The sequence below is a fragment of the Schistocerca americana genome, chromosome 2 (assembly GCF_021461395.2).
Source record: "Schistocerca americana isolate TAMUIC-IGC-003095 chromosome 2, iqSchAmer2.1, whole genome shotgun sequence".
Lineage (NCBI taxonomy): Eukaryota > Metazoa > Arthropoda > Insecta > Orthoptera > Acrididae > Schistocerca > Schistocerca americana.
The window spans coordinates 804554929-804576989 of record NC_060120.1 but is presented as its reverse complement, the minus strand read 5'-3'; the positions used below and the strand labels follow the sequence as shown (position 1 = coordinate 804576989).

The window sequence follows — 22061 nt, the reverse complement described above, 5'->3', positions numbered from 1 at the left end:
TATCTGAACCATGAGAGCCCTTAGTCTTCAGTGATTTAATTATTGACTCAATCTCTTGTATGTATTGCAGAGGAATATTTCAGACATCAATCTCGGAAAGGCATTTGCCAAGAAAGTTATATGATTCCCTGTAGAAACTAAATTTTTATTTAATTCACCAGCAATGATCAGAAAATGATTGTTAAATACTGTAAATATATCTGATTTTATCAGTAACAAATATTTTTACTACGAACTTCTGCTGCTGACCAGACACTTTCCTCACAACTGACCATATGGGTTTCATTTTATCTTGTGAATTAGCTATTCTGTCTGCATACCACATACTCTTTGCCTTCCTAATAACATTTATAAGCACGTTGCAATACTGTTTGTAATGGGCTACTGCAGCTTGATTGTGACTACTTATAAAATTTTGATGTAATCCCTTTTGTATGCCGCCTGGAAGGCGGCGCGTGGGTTGGATCAGGAAAAGGTAAAACACGTCGGTACTGCTGTATGAATTTAAATCCCCTTTACTCAAGCAATAAGAACACATAACTTGGAATGAGGTGCGAAGCTGAAGCGAAGTGTCCTGGCTGGCTGCACCTGACGAAATGGGCGAATCTGTAGCGATGCTCGTAGAGCTCTCCAGCGCCGGCTAGAGGGCGCTGTCGTCGGTGTCTGTCGTAGTGCCAAACTAAACAGTGGCATCGTAGCTATCGATACCACAGTCCCTCTTTGTTCTACATGACATCCTTATCCCACTAATGAGCCACCCGGGCTGCCTATTACTGATAGTACCCCGTTTAGAACGTTCTAATGGAAAGCAGCTCTCGAAGAGCGTGAGAAATGTGTTAAGGAAAGCATTATATTTATCATCCGTAAATTCATTACCAGTATAAGGATAAAATGTGCATAATGTCTTAAATGCCTTGTCATCCTGGTTCAGATCGTAGATGTCGGAAAAAGTCTTGAATTCGTGCCTTTCCCGTTTACAGGTGTTCTGTTAAAACTGAATGCGGGAAACAAAGCAAAACATAACATTTTCATAATTTCGTAGTTATCGCCTTCTAAACAGTTTTTACCAAGAACACCACATCATATGAAGCCTATGTAATAATGAGTGTTTTTGAACACACAAAACAGTTTGGTTTCTCCATGAGTATTTCTGAATTATTAAATGTGATGAACCCGCCCCCATGGTCGAGGACCCACACGGAGTGGTCGATAAATCCATCTGGAGTTCAATAATCTCCTGTAACCACATTCTAAAAGCCTATTTAATGATCCATCCGAAGCCACATTTCAAAGATCTTTATAACAGTGATGAGACCTTTTCAGCTGTAGTTATAGGCCTAGGTCTAATTTTACTTTGAATTCATTTCATACTGCATCATTTTCCGGCTCCTCTATATTTCCTTGTGATGGGGCATGAGAATGATGCAAATAAACACCGAAATCAACTGCAAATGAAATGATACCTGCAAATACAGCTAAAGGAGTCATCTACTACCTGAAGATATAGTAACGGCTGTCTTCTTGTAATACGTCGAAGGTGGATGTACGGACTTTTAAAAATGTAGAAATGGCTGTCGTCCTATGGTCTATGAGAAGATGGATGTTCCGATATTCTAGCCCTTTGGGTTCTCTCTTCCCACTGTTCATCTTTCGCAACCGACCTATCCATAGATGAGTTATGCGCTCTAATTGTTCTCATGCGGTTGATAAATGTTCAGCGCACGCTGTTTGCAAATATCTGGCGAGTTACGTCGACCGACATCCGTTATGCATACCTAGCCAGACTCGGCTAATTTTAGAGGGTCTGCTGGAAGAAGAGGAAGCCAGTCTCGACCTGCATGTTAGTGTTGACTCGCAGGTTGACTACCGTAGTGGGAAGAGAGGTCCGGAGGGAAGAGGTGCCACGATTACTACATCATGTAGTAAGCTAAAAGACAAACACCGTGTGCAGTGTACGTTGTCTAGTGATCTTCAGTCCGAAGACAGAAATGATGCAGCTCTCCAAGCTAGTCTAGCGGCTTTACTTTAGCAGACTTTTTTATTGGCTTAAAATGTACCTTGGAGAGTCTGTTTTGAAGATTCATTCATATAAAGTGTACCATACATCCAGAATGAGATTTTCACTCTGCAGCGGTGTGTGCGCTGATATGAAACTTCACGGCAGATTGGACCGAGACTTGAACTGGGGACCTTTGCCTTTCGCGGGCAAGTGCTCTATCATCTGAACTACCCAAACACTGCTCATGCCCCGTCCTCACAGCTTTACTTCCGCATGTACCTCGTCTCCTACTTTCCAAACTTCGGAGAAGCTCTCCTGCGAACCTTGCAGAACTAGCGCTCCCGGAAGAAAGGATATTGCGGAGACATGCTTAGCCACAGCCTGGGGGATTTCCAGAATGAGATTTTCACTCTGCAGCGGAGTGTGCGCTGACATGAAACTTCCTGGCCGATTAAAACTGTGTGCCGGACCGAGACACGAACTCGGGACCTTTGCCTTTCGCGGACAAAGGTCACGAGTTCGAGTCTCGGTCCGGCACACAGTTCTAATCTGCCGTTGCAACATACTGTAATAATAGTTACCGACGGAATAGGGGTGCTGTTGGTTTCGGTTAGTAGCGATGAGGATATTTGGGTCAACCAAAAATGCGGTTCTCTACTAGATTTCTCTAAGTAAAATGAATCGTTTATGGTAAACTGAAAGCACATCTTAACCTCCCTGCTTAACTTGCCATTTCGCTAATTTTTATAGGAAATAAAATGTCAGTGCTTGAAGATGACAAACATATTTACACGGATAGAAAAGTTTAGAAAAGTAAACCCTATCCTGCAAAAAACGTTTCGATTGGCAAGCGGAAGCCAGTTAATCGAAGTAATTTCGTCAAATTGAGAGTTCTATGACATTGCGAAAAAAAAGACCATCTGTACGGTGCTGACATTTTCGATCAAAGATTTATTCAGTTTCAGGATTAAAAACCACAAGATGAAACTTTAAAGGCTTGTTTTTTCAAAATATATTTTTAAAGTTAGGAAATATGACACATGAAATACAGATGCAGGGGGGGGGGGGGGGGGCAAACGGGGTATCTGCCCCGGGTGGCAATTTCCCTACTGGTTTTTGAACACATTCTAAGTTGATCTCTGAACGAGTAATAATTTGATTTTTGAATGCGTGCATGATGTACATGATGTCTCTGCCAGGGGAGTCCTCATCGCATGTAGAAATAACAAAAGTCCCAGCAGACATAAGGGGGCGGGGCTATACGAGCTGAGCCGAATAAACCCGAACGCTGTTAATGTGGTTGACTGGGTGTGAGAATGATCAGCTTTGTCATAATTATTAGCGAAATCCATAGATTCAGACTACCAGGGTGGAAATAACAGTAACAGGAATAGCAGGTAAGAAAGATTACATATTATCTTCTAGGTGTATCCAAGAAAACAAAATTTTGACAGAAAATTTTTGCCTGATTGCTACACTGCCAAGGGCAGTTGCACTAAACGCGCAAAGTTGACACCTCGCGTGGTCGTTAATGATCCGCGGCCAACAGCCGCTTAACTCGCAATAATGCCTAACTGGAGAATAAACGCGGGATAACGAAACCGGCCATTCTGACAGGGTTAGTGAAGTTACCCGCAGAGTAAGTTTTGAGAATGGTAGGAACAGTTACAAAATTAGTGAGGACAAGATAGTTTATGGAAGAATTGACGATTCCAAACTGATACAAAAATTTCGTACTATTACTTTTCTATCTCATGCTTGAGAAACTAGAGCAAATGAATGAAATGTGAAACTATTTTCTAACACAAAACTTTTTGGTTGTAGTAGGCCTAGTAGGCATTTGATATTGGTACTTCGTGAATTATATTCTGACGTGTTATTTGTGTAAACGAGGTGCATAAAAATGACCGTTCGTGCCAAAACAGTCTCACTTATTCGGCGTCTATTACAATTGCTGCAATATTAGAAAGGCCACTTCGTTTCATCTAACAGTGACAAAGTAGACGTAATTAAATCAAGAAACCACGCCAGGCATGGGTACTATTCGTATTAACAGCTTTTTCAGTAAATACACGAAATTAGATCGAGAAACGACACCAGTCTTGGATACTATTTGTATTAACAGCTTTTTCCAGTATTAGACGACGACGTTTTGATTTTTCATGTAGCAAAGCGTTTGACGATCTTCGATGAGGTAATAAATTCTTTCTCTGAAAGGAAAGCATGCAGTGTAAAGCTGTAGCAAGATTAGAGAAAAAAATGTTGGGACGTGAGGAAAGGAGAAATGTGAACTGTCTTGGTTGTCTCTTGTCTTTACTGGTTTTATGTTTCGAATATTTAATTTTATATTTAATTTTATGTCACACGAAACAAAGTTATTAGCTAATAGAGTGCAAATTTTCTGAAGAGTTTTTATTGTCCCGGTTACAAATAATTCCATCCAGTATTAATTGTTTTTTTTTTATGGGGGGGGGGGGGGGGGGTAGGATGTCAAACCGATCAACTGGGAGTAGGAGAGGCACCACCGAATTTTGATTTCCACTGTCCTGAGTACAGGTGTGATGGCTTCCATTTCAAAACATACGCATTTGAATACCACAAGGCGAAATACAGTGATGCGCGGTAGAAAATGCTGTGTGAAGAGAACTGGCTGTGTACTTTGGCACACTTAAGACTAAATAACATGTCTTACATTTCCTCGAACATACATGTTTTATATATCAAACTTATCAGAAATATGTGAGCTACAAAATGAACATAGTTTTGAAAAACCGATTTTATTTTTTTATTTTTGACGTCCTATCTCAAACACTCGCATGGGTGGGGGCGCCACTATCATGTTTTTGCCCATGTTCGGAAATAAGATCCGGGGCTGCATGAGAGTCGCCGTTCTTTCTACTGCAGTGGTAGGATTTTGGCTATATATTTTCTGTTCAATTTTTGATGCACGTTTTTACCACGACTTTTTTGTTGAAAACATTGAGTTTTATTTCAGAGTGCCACCATGTCGTTAAAAACAGTTTTTTTTAATATCCTAAAGTACTACCTTAGACAATACCATCTATTTCAAAGCATATTTTGAAATTTTGTTCTAGGTTGAAAATCGTTACCAATTCCTTTATGCCTCCGGATGTGCCCTATCAACTTAACCCCCTTTCTTTAGCAAAATTGTGCCATAAATTTATTTTTTCCCAGATTCGATTAGGTACCTCTCCACTTTTTACGTGATAGAGCCATTCTTTAGTGTTCTTCTTTTTACCACATTTTAATGCTCAAGGCTGCACACCAGATAAATACTTTCAGAAAAGACTTCCTTACGCTTACATTTATATCAAGTGTTGACGTGTTTTTTTTCTTTTTTCTTTCCAAAAAAAAAAGCTGCTCTTGCTGCTGCTATTCTACATTTTATATCCTCTCGATTTCTGCTGTCATCAGTTATTTTGCTTTTAATAAAGATGTAGCTACAAGCTTGACACGCGCTTTTTTGACGCGGATCCAAGACCGCCTTCTCCACATGAAATACGTAGGTTGGAACTTAAATAGTGGCAACACTGCTGTGGAGACACTATGCAATGGAATCTACTATTGTCGCTGATAGCAGACGTTGTTGAGATGCCTACCTTACCTCCGAGCAAATGGACTCGCCCGTCCCATGTCACCGATGTGCGCACAATGGAGGGAAACACAGTCACTTGTGAGAGAGCGGTCTTATGTTACGGTGTCACTATGTTTTCGAAACAGGAACAGCGGAGTTGGATCAAGATTGAATGTGGCAGAGGTCCTACAGCACGACAGTGTGATCACGGTTTTCAAGAGGCGTTCGGGCAATCGGCATTGCCGTACAGAACAGTGGCATGTGGGGTAAAAGCCTTCAACGAAGGTCGTCAAACTGTGGCAGACATGCATGGGGCTGGTCGTCCTAGCGTCTCTGAAGAGGAAGTGCCTGCTGTTGCCGCGTTAGTGGACAATGATCGACGCCATACGATTCGTCAGCTCGCCCACGAAACCGTATTAGCGCGTACGACTGTGCTTCGCATCCTGAAGGAACGCTTGGGCATGCGAAAAATTGCATCACGATGGGTTCCGCATGACTTGACGGAAATGCAGAAATGGATGCGCTACGACGCTGCTCAGACGCACTTCGAGCGCTATGAGCGCTGAAAGTTATGGTGATTCTCGTGTACGACTGTGATTAACGCATTACGGTCCTCCACGGAGAACCGTCAGTGCACAGTATTACTGTTCGTTTTTGGAGCATCACCTGCGACCAGCTTTGCCAAAAAAAGCGGCGACACTTTCTGCACAACCCACCCATCATTTTGCACGACAATGCGCGGGCGCATATAGCGCAAGCTGTGGCTGCTCTCTTCCGTCGATGGGACCGTGAAGTACTGTACCATCCACCATACTCTCCGGACTTAAGTCCTTGTGACTTTGATTTGATTCCGAAGACGAAGAAACCACTTCGTGGCATTCCCTTCAGAACTGTTCCAGAGATTCGACAGGCAGTAGACCGTTCCATTCGCACCATCAACAGAACAGGCTCTGCTAATGATAATATTACGCCTTCCACATCGGTGGCAATGGGTTCTGCACAACGCTGGTGACTGCTTTGAAGGACAGTAACAGGTGCAAACATGTAACTCTTTTGTATCGGCTGTGTTGCCACTTTTTTAAGTTCCAACCCTCGTATTTTAGTAAAACCGTTTATATGCACATCAGTTTTCAAATTTCTCAGTTAACTTTTTTCTTGCCCTTGTGGATGCCTCCAGGCTGCCCTGCGGTAAACATTCCAAGGCGCCCATTTATACACTGAGTACTTTAGTAAAAGCGTTTATATCCACATCAATTTTCAAATTTCTCAGCTAACTTTTTCTTGCCCTTGTGGATGCCTCCAGGCTGCCTGCGGTAAACATTCCAAGGCACCCATTTACACACTGAATGACCGTACTTGATGATAGCACTAGCGAAGCACGGAAAGTTAAGTGAGCCGAGAAAAAAAAAAAAAAAAACAGAAAGACTGGCTTCCTCAACAGGCAGGCATAGGCATAGTCTGAAGACTTACGTTCAGAGTCATAATACTAAATGAGATACCCATTACTTATGACGAACGGAGCAAGAAAGCAGACTGGCATAGGCAAAGAGAGCATTCCTGGCCAAGAGAAGTCTACTGGTGTCAAACATAGCCCTTAATTTGAGGAAGAAATTTCGGAGAATGGACGTTTGGGGCGCACAGAATTGTATGGTAGTGAGTCAAGGACAGTGGAAAAACCAGAACAGAAGAGAGTCGAAGCGTAAAATCAGGTAAACTGACAAGATACGTAAAGAGAAGGTCCCCCGCCGAATCGGTGAAGAAGGGAACATATGGATAACACTGATAATAAGAACGGACAGGATGGTAAGACATGTGTTATGCCATCAGGGATTAACCTCCTTGGTCCTATAGCAGACTGTAGAGGGTAAAAACTAGGGGCCGGCAGAGAATGGAATACATCCAGCAAATATTGAAGAGATATGGTACAAGTGCTGCTCTGAAATGGTCTGGCGCAGTAGAGGAATTCGGGGTGGGCCGCATCAAACCAGTCACAACAGTCGCTATTATAGTTCTTAAATCAGTTGACTCGATTTTTCAAATGTTGTTTTCCTTCGAATTGCATCTACATCTACATCGATACTCAACAAATCACATTGAAGTGCCTGGCAGAGGGTTCAGCGAACCACCTTCACAATTCTCTATTATTCCAATCTCGTCTAGCGCGCGGAAAGAATGAAAACCTGATTGGAATTTCGTGAGAATATTCCTTCGCAACTAAAAACGCCTTTCTTTTAATGATTTCCAGCCCAAATCCTGTATCATTTCTGCGACACTCTCCCCCATATTTCACGATAATACAAAACGTGCTGCCTTTCTTTTAACTTTTTCGATGCACTCCGTCAGTCCTATGTGGTAAGGATCCCACATCGCGCAGCAGTATTCTAAAAGAGGACGGACAAGCTTAGTGTAGGCAGTCTCCTTAGTAGGTCTTTGGTTAGCGTTCCCCTCAACTTTTTTTGCGTGTTCCTTCCAATTTAAATTGTTCGTAATTGTAATACATAGGATCTTAGTTGAATTTACGGCTTTTAGAGTAGACTGATTTATCGTGTAACCGAAGTTCAACGAGTTACTTTTAGCACTCATGTGGATGACCTCACACTTTAAATTATTTAGGGTCAACTGCCACTTTTTGCACCATTCAGATATCTTTTTCTAAATCGTTTTGCAGTTTGTTTTGATCTTCTGGTGACTTTATTTGTCGATAAACTACAGCGTCATCTGTAAACAACCGAAGACGGCTGCTCCGATTGTCTCCAAAATCGTTTATATAGATAAGGAACAGCAAAGGGTCTATAACACTACCTTGGGGAACGCCAGAAATCACTTCTGTTTTACACGATGACTTTCCGTCAATTACTACGAACTGTTACCTCCCTGAGAGGAAATCGCAAATTCAGTCACATAACTGAGACGATATTCCATAAGCACGCAATTTCACTACGAGCCGCTTGTGTGGTACAGTGTAAATACGGAATCGACCTGATATCCCTTGTCAATAGCACTCAACACTTCATGTGAATAAAGAGCTAGTTGTGTTTCACAGGAACGATGTTTTCTAAACCAATGTTGACTGTGTGTCAATAGACCGTTTTCATCGAGGTAATTCATAATGTTCGAACACAATATATGTTCTAAAATCCTGCTGCATATCAACGTTACCTATATGGGTCTGTAATTTAGTGGATTACTCCTACTACCTTTCATGAATATTGGTGTGACCTGTGCAACTTTCCAGTCTTTGGGTACGGATTTTTCGTCGAGCGAACGGTTGCATATGACTGTTAAGTATGGAGCTAATACATCAGAATACTCCAAAAGGAACCTAATTGGTATACAGTCTGGACCAGAAGACATGCTTTTATTAAGTGATTTAAGTTGCTTCACCACTCCGAGAATATTTACTTTTCTGATATTCATGTTGGCAGCTGTTCTCGATTCGAATTCTGGAATATTTACTTCGTCTTTTGTGAAGGAATTTCGGAAGGCTGTGTTTAGTAACTCTGCTTTGGCAGCATTGTCTTCAATAGTATCTCCATTGCTATCGCGCAGGGACGGCATTGATTGTTTCTTGCCGCTAACATACTTCACATACGACCAGAATCTCTTCAGATATTCTGCCAGGTTTCGAGACAAAGTTTCGTTGTGGAAACATAAGCATCTCGCATTGAACTCCGCGCTAAATTTCGAGCTTCTGCAAAAAATCGCCAATCTTGGGGATTTTGCGTCTGTTTAAATTTGGCATTTTGTTTCGTTGTTTCTGCTGCAGTGTTCTAACCCATTTTATGTACCAAGGAGGATCAGTTCCGTCGTTTATTAATTTATTTGGTATAAATCTCTCAATTGCTGTCGATACTATTTCTTGAATTTAAGCCACATCTGGTCCACACTTATATTATTAATTTGGAATGAGTGGAAGTTGTCTCTTAGGAAGGCGTCAAGTGAATTTTTATCTGCTTTTCTGAGAAGGTATATTTTTCGCTTATTTTTCGAGGATTTGGTGATTGCAGTATTCAATCTCGCTACGACAACTGTGTGTTCACTAATCCCTGAATCATGCTCGTTATTAACTCAGGATTATTTGTTGCTAAGCTGTCAAGTGTATTTTCACAACCGTTTACTATTCGTGTGAGCTCATGAACTAACTGCTGGAAATAATTTTCAGAGAATGCGTTTAGCACAATTTCGGATGATATTTTATGCGTACGTCCGGAATTCGCCAACATATCGAAGGTAAATGAAAGTCACCACCATCTATTATCGTATGAGTCGGGTACGTGTTTGAAATCAAATTCAAGTTTTCTTTGAACCTTTCAGCAACTGTACCATCTGAACTGGGAGGTCGGTAAAAGGATGCAATAATTATTTTATTCCGGTTGCCAACAATGAATTTCTTGGAAGCTATGCCAAAGGGATATACACGGTATTGAAGAAAACAAATAATTACTACGTCTATTATGATTATACTATCTTATTGTTATCATGGATATTTGTAATCGTAGGCAATTGGGACATTACTTTTTAAATTAGAGTAACAGCAGTCAAACAGTTAAATTTGTAGTGGTGGCGGGCGAGAGGCTGATTGTAACAACACCCCTTCCTGCCCTAGCCCCCCCCCCCTCCCCCCCCCCCCCCCCCAAGAACTGGATCCTGGATCCGCAGGACCATGATGAAGTACTAGAGAACACTTTAATGCTCTGAAAAATGAATTTCAAGGTGAAGTTGCATCTAAAATTAAGAAGGAATACAAATCTAGGAACAGTTGCCGACTTACAAGAAAAGGTAATAATATATTGTCGTGCAAATTATATTTATACATATTGCAGTTAATAGAGCAACAAAATATACATATACCATTAAGATTGTAGCTGCTATGGACCATTAGAAAATGAGATATCAGTCATCGAAGTTGTGAGAATACTGTAAGTATGAATGATTTCTTACACAAATGAATTGTTTGAGACAAATAGTCAATAATATGACATGAAGCACTCCACAACAGAATTTAATTACGTGACTACACTATCGGAGTAAAAAAAATATGCATGTCAGCCATACAGCATGGTCACTGCGTTAACAGTCCTCACAGTGTGCATGTTTGATGAAAGTAGGTGGGTCACAGTTCTCCTGTTAATACTCCTCCGTTAATCCTTCTTTGAAGCAGCACTCCATAGGTGTTTGAAATGCACCAGGAAAGTCTTTGGTGTAGCTACATTGAAAAAATGCAAATTCGCTCACGAATTCGTCAGCTTTTTGTTGAATATCGATAGCCCTTTCAAGTAGGTAGTCCAGTGAAAGCATCCTTTGTGCTGAGTGCGAGAAAAACGTTGAAAATAAGGAATTCACTGTTTTGTGTGGACTGTGGTGTGGAAAATCGTTTCACACGGAATGCGTGGGGCTCACCAACTGCGAAGATTGCATTAAGTGCTCAAAAGGTCGCTTAAAATACGTTCGTGACAACTGTGAAGTGAGGCTAGCTGACGACATCTCAGAAGATATTAACAAAACTTGTACTCTAAAGAGCACTGCAGTGTTGATCTAATTGCTTCAGTGAATAATCTTACGCAAATTGTGAAAAAACTTACCAGTGATAACAAACAAATAAAAGAAAACCTAGACACTGTGATTGCCACAAACCGTAAGTTAGAAATATTGGGTCTAGTGAAGCAGGTGATACAACCCGTGGGCTTTGACCAATGACGTCATACATTAGTCATAGATAGTAATGTCTTCTTCGAGGCATAGATAATAATACAGTTCTGTGTTCCGGATAAGCGCTATCATTGTACAATAAAATAATTGAATGTTAATATAAAAGCAATCGCTTGGTATTCCTTAAATTATTCATCGTGTGATGTAATTAAATTAATTGGTTTTTTCTTATTCAAACGGTACTTAATTTTATTGATAATGATATTGAGGTAATTTGGAGTGTTAGTTTGTTATTGTAGAACAATTTTTAGTGTCTTACTTTCGTTTATAGGAATGAATTTGTCTGTTGAAATGAATCTTGACGATTTAAGAGAAGCTCTGGGCGAAGACATGTTGACCACAATTTGTTTCTTGCAAGTGTGTGGTCTTATTGCTGAATACGTCCGATGTCGTGAGTGCGGCGAACATATGCGCCTCACCAGTGTATCTATATAGTCGCCGTACTCACGACTTATTTGTATGGAGGTGCAGCAGAGACCAGTTGTGGCGATCTATTTGGATGGGAATGTGGTTCGAGAAATCTAAGCTCGCTCTGAGACACATAATGAAAATCACTTACTGTTGGTGTTTAAGATATCCTGTGTGGCTCTGTGTGCATGAATGTCGGGTTAGTAAGTGTACGGTAGTGGACTGGTACTCGTTTTGTAGCGAAGTTTGTGGGGAATATATGAAATATAGGGGGCCGTCAGGGCGGTCCCGGTGTTATGGTCGAAATTGACGAGTCGCATTTTGGGAAAAGGAAGTACAACAGGGGGGAACCTCCGGTGGGATTATGGGTGTGTGTGTGTGTGGGGGGGGGGCGGGGGGGCAGTAGTTTCAGGTCAGCATTGTGACGATGTAGTGTTCAGAGTAGTACCAAATAGAAGTAAGGAAGTTTTGGTTAGGTTAATTGAAGATCGGTTCCAGAGGGTTGTATTGTTATACCAGACGGGTTTTCTTCATTTAGGGGATAGGGGTTATCAACATCTTGTAGTAAACCACAACATTGAATTTAGATAATTATCCACAGGCGCCTGCACTAACAGTAAACGTCAGATTTCGACACTTCAAAGCCACTTAGATGAGGCGAGCTTCAGTTATTCCTCGATATTTCCGTGTGGTAAGTTCACTTTTCCATTTGCTTCTTTCACTGTATTTCACTATTTTGACATATTTCACTGGTTTATTCCACCAATATGTGTATTTTCTTGTTGTGAAGTACGTATAGAAATTTCTCAGATGTCGATCTTCTTTCGTTTCCCAGCACTAGTATTAGTATGACATTTTCGAATTTTGACTTGCTATATTAAAGGCGAAACCCTGACACAACTGAAACTTGTATCCCGTACTTCACTTCGCCTTTACACTGACACTATATATGTCAATTTGCGAGCAAGATACAAATGTTGCGTATAGCTATATAGCTCAAGTAACGAATGGGATACTATTTGCATAGAAGGCAACAGAAAAACTGTACCCCATAGTGAAGTACGGGATACAAATTGTACATGTGTCGTCTTCTTATCTCCGTTCAATTGAGGTACAGGTTGCAAATGTAACGTACGTCTATTTCCACCTTTTTGTTACCAGTACACATATAGAGAGGTCAACGGAAGGCTGATATACGTATATTACATTCCTAGGTCCTTCTGTCATCAGTAGTACTGATATGTACGTAAGAAAAGACTGTTAGTAAAAGCGGAGACGAAATAAACAACACATCTACAATTTGTATCCCATGTTCCATTTAGGGTTTACTGAAGCGGAGGATACATCATTCAAGTGAAGAACGGGACAGTAAGTTAGTGAAAACGAAAATTTTAACCTGTACTGCACTTAAGCAATACAGTTCGAAAGAGTTTCGAGATAACAACTGACATACATGTAACATGATGTATACTTTGCTAGTAATATATTTCATTCATTTCTTTCCATTGTATTTTGCGGAGAAATACTAAGATACAAACATGCGATATCGTTAACGTGAAAATACTATTGCCCCTTATATACACTATTGGCCATTAAAATTGCTACACATCGAAGATGACGTGCTACAGACGCGAAATTTATCCGACAGGAAGAAGATGCTGTGATACGCAAATGATTAGCTTTTCAGAGCATTCACACAAGGTTGGCGCCGGTGGCGACACCTACAACGTACTGACATGAGGAAAGTTTCCAACCGATTTCTCATACAAAACAGCAGTTGACCAGCATTGCCTGGTGAAAAGTTGTTGGGATGATGCCTCGTGTAAGGAGGGGTCGGATTGTAGCCTATCGCGATTGCGGTTTATCGTATTGCGACATTGCTGCTCGCGTTGGTCGAGATCCAATGACTGTTAGCAGAATATGGAATCGGTGGGTTCAGGAGGGTAATAGGGAACACGGTGCTGGATCCCAACGGCCTCGTATCACTAACAGTCAAGATGACAGGCAGCTTATCCGCTTGGCAGTAACAGATCGTGCAGCCACGTCTCGATCCCTGAGTCAACAGATGGGGACGTTTGCAAGACAACAACCATCTGCACGAACAGTTCGACGTCGTTTTGTAGCAGCATGGATTATCAGCTCGGAGACCATGGCTGCGGTTACCCTTGACGCTGCATCTCAGACTGGAGTGCCTGCGATGGTGTACTCAACGACGAACCTGGGTGCACGAATGGCAAAAAGTCATTTTTTCGGATGAATTCAGGATCTGTTTACAGCATCATGATGGTCACATCCGTGTTTGGCGACATCACAGTGAACACACTTTGGAATCGTGTATCTGTCATCGCCATACTGGCGTATCACTCGGTGTGGTGGTATAGGGTGCCATTGGTTACACGTCTCGGTCACCTCTTGTTCACATTGATGGCACTTTGAACAGTGGACGTTACATTTCAGATGTGTTACGACCCGTGGCTCTACCCTTCATTCGATCCCTGCGAAACCCTACATTTCAGCAGGATAATGCATGACCGCACGTTGCAGGTCCTGTACGGGCTTTACCGGGTACAGAAAATGTTCGACTGCTGCCCTGGCCAGCACATTCTCCAGATCTCTTACTAATTGAAAACGTCTGGTCAATGGTGGCCGAGCAACTGGCTCAGTACATTACGCCAGTCACTACTGTTGATGAACTGTGGTATCGTGTTGAAGCTGCGTGGGCAGCTGTACCTGTACACGCCATCCAAGCTCTGTTTGACTCAATGGCCAAGTATATCAAGGCCGTTATGACGGCGAGAGGTGGTTGTTCTGGGTACTGATTTCTCAGGATCTATGCACCCAAATTGCGTGAAAATGTAATCACATGTCAGTTCTAGTATGATATATTTTTCCTATGAATACCCATTTATCATCTGCATTTCTTCTTGGTGTAGCAATTTTAACGGCCAGTAGTGTATGTGAAGTACAGTTTTTCTCTCTTGCATTCCTTTGTTTTCAGAACATCTTGTAATACAAGCTCTATGGCCAATTCTGAAGTCATTGGTCAAAGCTGACAGGTTGTATCCCCTGCTAAACTAGACCCGAAATATTGGTACCACGAAGTGAAGAAGCAGTTCAATCATCACGAAACACAGTAAGACAGTGTGCAGAGGGTGTAGAAAACAGCATGCCATGTATTATAGCCGGAAATAAAGAGTTAAACAGTGCTAATCTGAGGCAAAGTTCAAATACTGGTCTGGAGTGTGTCAGAGAAGCAGCACCTACCACCATCACCAATCACAACAGCAGCAAAAAGCCTGCAAATTCATCACGTCGTAATTTTCCAATGAGAAATAACGTTGAAGACCCAAACATTGCTAGAGTGGCATCTGGTACAAATGTAAACAATGAGTGTGTCAGTGAAACTGAATCCCACATTAAAAACAAACCAAATACAGACGTAAACAATCTGATGGATGAAAACTCTTCGGAAGGCATCAATACAGACTGGCAAGAAGTGAAAAACAAGCGAGGAGGCAGAAGAAATTCGACTGTAGCGAAACAAGAAAATGAACTGGCGAAAACCACTGAAGACACAGAAAAAGAAAACAAAACATCTTACAAGACTGTGCTACAAAATGGAAAATCTGGTGAACAGTGTTTGAGGCCCACTATACAAACGTTTGTGAATGCCAGTACTAAAAACAGAAATAATGCCATAATAGGTATTGGCGATGAAAAAGGAATGCTGTTTGGTGACAAAAAGTCTGGTTCCACCTAATCAAACTAAGAGGTGGCACCACAGCTGAAACTCTAACTTCTTACAGAACACTTTCCGAAATCACAACAATTTTACAGTTGAAATACTGGAAACAAAGGGAATAAATAATAGCTTCAAAATTGGTGTTGATTTCGACCTAAAAGATAAAATAATGGGCAACAGTGTATGACAGAAGAACATTGTGATAAAACTTTTTTTATTCCGGAGGATGCCCAGTGCACCAGTGTGATAAACTCCCAAGGCCAAGAACATTCCAATGAAAAAGTAAATGATATCATTGAAGAAAATGCTGTCTTAGTTATAGCGAGTGTAAATGTGCAGTGCCTCAGAACAAAACTTGATACATTATCACTGTTTGCTGACGAAGTGAGACCTGATGTATTATGTATATGTGAACACTGGCTAGCCCCACCACAAACAGAATACTACAGAAACATTGAATATTTAGAAATAGTGAATGCATGGTGTAGAGAAACTACTATCCATGGTGGTGTGGCTGTGTATGTAAATAGTAAACTCAGTGCCAGTACAATTGACCTTAGTAAATTTTGTGTAGATCTAGACCTAGAATTAGCTCCTTTGGGACTATCAGATGTCAACTTAATTGTTGTTTCTGTCTACTGTTCCCCAGATAGAAATTTTGAAAATTTCCTCAACCAGTTGGAAAACTGTCTGTGTTACCTAGTGCACTTTGGGACAAAAATTGCTTTGTATGGAGACTTCATCATTCATATTGGAGAAGGTAATGATAAAGAAAGAGCTGTCATGATCTTAGTAGACAGCTATGGGCTATTTATAGGAAACTCTCTATCAACAAGAGCAGCTATTTGTCTCGACACAATTGTGACAAACCTAAATAGTTGGGACTACAAAGTAAGTGTGGTGGACCCTATACTAGCAGATCACCAATCATGAAGTTATGGACGAACTCAGTAAATACACAACAAATTCCCAGCTGGCAACCAAATTATGTATTCAGAAATAGAGTTATTACAAAGAAAAGTTTAGATGATTTCAAAACTACAGTGTCTTCTATAGATTGGCGCCAAATAATTGATGAATTACCACCAAATTCTGCATTCAATCACATGTTCCAGACCCTTAAAATGAAATTTGATGAACATTTCCCATTAAAACCCAAGAGATATTCAAATGCTAAATCAAAATGTAGAAAAAAAACTAACAGAGTAAAGAGGTGGTATACTCCTAGACCAGCCAAAATAAAATGTATTGTGCAAATACTAAACGACGAGGTTAAAGCTGCTAAAGATATAGATATTAAGGATAGACTGTACGCTAGTTGTTTACAGACCAAAAGGACCTACAGAAAGGAAGTAGAAAAAGCAAAGAAGGAAAGCAATACCAAATTTATTGGAGAAGCTCACAATCCTTTTAAAGCAGCATGGTACCTGGTTAATGAGCACAGGAAAAAACCCAGCTCTCACTCTAATTCTTGCAGTCCAGATGAGTTTAATGACTATTTTATAAAAATAGTGGAAAACACAGTAGATGAAATTCCTGACTTTGGATTAGATCCTGCAGCTGCTATGAAATTTGAGAATAACTGCAGCATGGTAATGTGGAAGAGAGTGTATCCAAAAGAAATAATAAAAATTGTAAAAAGCTACAAATCTGCAGGGAGCCCTGATATTTATGGCATGTTCTTTACTATGTTAAAAACTATAATCAGTGAAATTGCACAACCATTAGCAGTAGTAATAAATAAAAGCCTCCATGCAGGGGAATTTCCAGACTTCCTAAAAGTAGCACGCACAGTGCCTGTTTACAAAAAAGGCAGTCCACATGAAGTGTAAAGCTACAGGCTCATATCTATAATACCAGTACTAGCGAAGGTGATGGAATCGATAATGAAAGAATAACTGTTAAGTTACTTTGAAGGAAATAGTCTCTTAAATGATGTGCAACATGGCTTTCGGGGTTCGATTCCCGGCGGGGTTAGGGATTTTCTCTGCCTCGTGATGGCTGGGTGTTGTGTGCTGTCCTTAGGTTAGTTAGGTTTAAGTAGTTCTAAGTTCTAGGGGACTGATGACCATAGATGTTAAGTCCCATAGTGCTCAGAGCCATTTGAACCATTTTGAACCATGGCTTTCGGAAGGGCAGATCAACAACAACAGCTGTACTTGACTTAGTTACAAACATAAGTCAGGGTTTTGAAGACAAAGAGTCTATAGCACTAGTACTCTGTGACCTTAGTAAGGCATTTGACTGCATCCCACATAATGCCCTGCTCAGAAAGCTAAAAACATATGGTATAGGGGGATCTTGAATCCTACCTGAGAAACAGATGACAGATTGTCTCCGTGCAAGGAGCTGATTCAGGTGAGAAGAAGCTACAGCATGGTGTGCCACAGGGATCGGTAATAGGGCCCCTGCTGTTCCTTATCTTCGTAAATGACATAGACTCCAATGGGCACACCTTGCAGTTTGCGGATGATACAACCTTGTTCTCAAAAGGAGAGAATGTTCGACAGGCAATCCAACAAGCAGAAGTCGTGTTCAATGAAGCTAAGGCCTGGTTTATCATGAACAAAATGAAAATTAATGAAGAAAAAACTCAGATGATGATATGCAGCCTCAGCAGTACTGAAGCACTGGGTAATGCAGCAGATGTTAAATTTCTGGCCTTTCTCATTGATACCAAATTAACCTGGCAACAGCACACCAAACATGTATGTTCCAAACTTTCATGGGTCCTGTACCTCTTGGGGAAACTGAAAAGTATAGTACGAGAACAGTACCTTCTAACTGTGTACTATGCAATGTTCCACAGCCACACCAGTTATGGGCTGTTCTGGAGCCATTCTGCAGGCTGCAAGAATGTGCTTTTACTGCAAAAGAAAGCAATGAGGATCATTACTTCAAGCAAAAAAACAGACCACTGTAAACCACTTTTCACCGGGTTAGGAGTTCTGACTGTTTACAGCCAGTATATATTGAACTGAAATGATAATTAATTGGACACCCTAGCTGCAAGCAGGCGTTGATACACTTCATTGGGGACATGTTGAAAATGTGTGCCCCGACCGGGACTCGAACCCGGGATCTCCTGCTTACATGGCAGACGCTCTATCCATCTGAGCCACCGCGGGCACAGAGGATAGTGCGTCTGCAGGGACTGATCCCTTGCACGCTCCCCGTGAGATCCACATTCCCAACATGTCCACAACACTACATTCGTAGTGCGCCTAATAGATATTTGCCCATCATACTCATTACTCGTGGCAGATTAATCTACCAAGTCCCGTACGAGTTCGGGCATAGCGTGTCCAATTAATTATCATTTCATTTCTAGCAAAGCTGCATGGTCATCCACGGTAACTGTTCTTTCGGGAACAGATTATACCGTCATATATACAGTTAAAAATATGGGTTCCCGGCCTTTGACCTTCTTGTGCGAACGCACACGCTATGCCCGAACTCGTACGGGACTTGGTAGATTAATCTGCCAAGAGTAATGAGTATGATGGGCAAATATCTATTAGGCGCACTACGAATGTAGTGTTGTGGACATGTTGGGAATGTGGATCTCACGGGGAGCGTGCAAGGGATCAGTCCCTGCAGACGCACTATCCTCTGTGCCCGCGGTGGCTCAGATGGATAGAGCGTCTGCCATGTAAGTAGGAGATCCCGGGTTCGAGTCCCGGTCGGGGCACACATTTTCAACATGTCCCCAATGAAGTGTATCAACGCCTGCTTGCAGCTAGGGTGTCCAATTAATTATCATGTCATTTCTAGCAAAGCTGCATGGTCATCCACTGTAACTGTTCTTTCGGGAACAGATTCTACCGTCATATATACAGTTAAATATATTGAACTGCCTCTTCCACATAAAGAGAAACCTTGATATTTACATCTGACTGTTTACAGCCAGTATATATTGAACTGCCTCTTCCACATAAAGAGAAACCATGATATTTACATAAAGAGACATGAAGTTCACAAGTACAGCACTCACAACAAAGACAGTATTAACATGCCAAGGTGTTGATTAGCAAAGACACAAAACAGCTTCCCAATGGTGGCCCTAAAACTGTTTAATGCTGCTGATCACATTCAGTCTTTACCATAAAACTACTATTCTGTGTAAGCTGAAAGAGCAACCCTTCTACAATATTGGAGAATTCTTCTCTGGTAATAGCATAGTGTTTACTTGAGCTGCAGCTCAGTTCCATGACTCCATCAGCAACCGTTATATTTAATTTCATTATATACTTGAATCTATTTTATAGTTGTGATATTATTGTAATCTAATTTATAACTTAAATATGTCTTGTGGTATTAAATTACTATCATAGTAGAGTTGTATTCATGTATTTTGATAATGCTGTATCTTGACGCTGTCTGTCCAGCTGTGGCTGGTGAATGACAGAGAATTGGTAATGAAAGGTAATAAAAAGTAACTACTTTTTAACTTGTGGGTTATTTTGCGAAGGACAATCTTATTCTTACATTTAACTTTCTTTACGCAGGGGTTGGTGGCTTTGAACTCCGTGAATAGTGAGGGTCAGTGTCCTTTTTTCTTTTCAGTGCCCAAAGTCTCAATGGGTGGTCACGTGTTATTGCATTTTCCTGTCTTTTGCTATAAAATTATCGTATCCTGCAGAATTTTTGGGTTTGACAAATTGCATTGTTTTAGCCAGTTTTCAAAGTTTTGTGACACATCCTTGCACTTTATATTGCGTTTTTGTGCCAACAGTGTCATAATTTTCAGGTGTGGTACCATATCAGTTGCTAATCCAGGATGACACAGACTGGGAGGGTCAACATCGCCATCATTTTCCCTTGGTTCTTGTCCATGTTTTCTACACATGAGCCATACATCCGTCTGCAAATTGCGTTCATTTTCTTGGAGGTGATGGCTGATAAGATGAACCGCTGCTCCCTGGAAATCGGCGACTGGTGTCATTGGTTCATCCGTCACTCCCATGACACTATCATTTTCTTCTTATGACACCTTTTTGTTTATTAAGAGTTTAATAACCTCTGCTGTTACAGCACCCTCTTTTGCCAACTGTTGCTTTATTTGTTCATAAATAACACACTCTTCTCTTGTAGGTGCATCTTCTACAGTATCAAAGCTCTCCACCAACAGTTTTACAGTTGCTGCTTGTCTCATTGTCCAGGGTGTAACACTCACTTAGTCTGGAAACACACTTTCATGGCACAAAGTTATTCTGATATACTCTAACAGCAAACACAAACCCAACTGACTTATTGTGACCACTGTGCTGCTTGCAGAACTATATGTAAACAGAGGGCTATTCCTCCCTTTCCTGTCAATACCACTGCCGCATAACAGCTAAAATTTTAGAGTTTTTCTTTCTAGTCAGTAACAAAACAAAAATAGTTTTGTCCTGTTCTTTGCAACAACCACTATGACTTTCCCTTGTTGAGTTTAGAAATACTGGTTGTTGTGCTGTAAAAGTAGAAATTCATTGGAAGTCACAGCATACTGGGTTCCAACTACTGGTTTTGAGTCATCTTTGAAATAATTAGACACATTGTTGCATTACCTGACAAAAAATTTAATCACCCAGAAGACACAGTTGGATGTCAATGTCACTACATACACAAACAGACTGTTGGCAGGTTGATAAAAAGTTGCAATTCTCTGTGACAAGTAGAATGACTGTCGGAATGTGTTACTGTTGTTTGTGTTTAATTTTGTTATTCATTATAAGAATCAAACACATGTAAACAGAACACTAAGTATTCTTCCACGATTTCCAGAACCTCATCGGATTTTGGTTCACGTCGAGCGGAAGCCAAGCTCAGGGTTGCCATTGGAAATCAAGGAATATCAGGGAATTTCAATGACATCAGGGAAATTTGGAAAAAAGAAAGCTGTAAAAATCTCTTTCTCGTCTCAGTAGATGGTTTATTTACTGAGGTGTCCTACACCATCACTGGCTGGGTGCAGCTGAGTACGTGCGCTGCTTCCCCACTCCCTCATTCCTACTGCTTCTCCCCTTCCTACCACACCCATCAGCTTGGCAGTCAGTGCTGCCGCCAATTCTTGCCGCTAGCCTAGCAACAGCCAACAGGAGGCAGGGAGGCATGAGGAGTGGTTTGTTTGGATCTGATTTCCAGAGTCTGTAGACACAGTGACCAGAGACAGCAGTCATGTGTGCATGAGTTGTGTCTCAGTGACAGTGTGAATGTGTGTGTGCCCTCTTTTTCTGACAAAACTACGACTGAAAATTTAGTTGAGAGAGTGTGATTGTCTTTTCTATGTGCCTGCCTGTGACTCAGCAATCATCTTTGCGGTGAGTTGCCACCTGTCCTCCCTCTGTTGTTACTGAGTTGCAAGTTTTATTGTTATAGGAAATAAACACACTAGAGGTTCTCTAACCGCATCTGTTGCATTGGACTGCCTTTCACCTATTCTACCATTACATAATGGATGAACATTCTTTTAGTGTAGGTAAGTTCCTTAACTATTTATAGTTGCCGAAATCTCATTAGGCTATCTTTAAAGTTGCGAAAGACCTTATTGTCTTGAGATTGATAGAGTCTCATTCTCCTAATGTATCAAAATAGCAATTTTATTTATGTCATCAGGAGCCAAA

At 41.0% G+C, this 22061-nt stretch overlaps 1 protein-coding gene and 2 non-coding genes across 3 annotated transcripts in view; 2 read left to right on the top strand and 1 right to left on the bottom strand.

The window, feature by feature from the left end:
- Positions 1–12347: 12347 nt before the first annotated feature.
- The window catches only part of LOC124594449, a 39448-nt gene continuing 29734 nt past the window's right edge, over positions 12348–22061 (top strand). Inside the window, exon 1 of the mRNA XM_047132825.1 lies at positions 12348–12402. Within this exon, the coding sequence (XP_046988781.1) occupies positions 12364–12402 (39 nt within the window). The 5' untranslated portion in view covers positions 12348–12363. The remainder of the gene's footprint in view (positions 12403–22061) is intronic.
- On the bottom strand, positions 18508–18582 carry Trnat-ugu. Its single transcript has one exon. It is a non-coding gene; the product is annotated as a tRNA-Thr (tRNA).
- On the top strand, positions 19070–19144 carry Trnat-ugu. The gene has a single exon. It is a non-coding gene; the product is annotated as a tRNA-Thr (tRNA).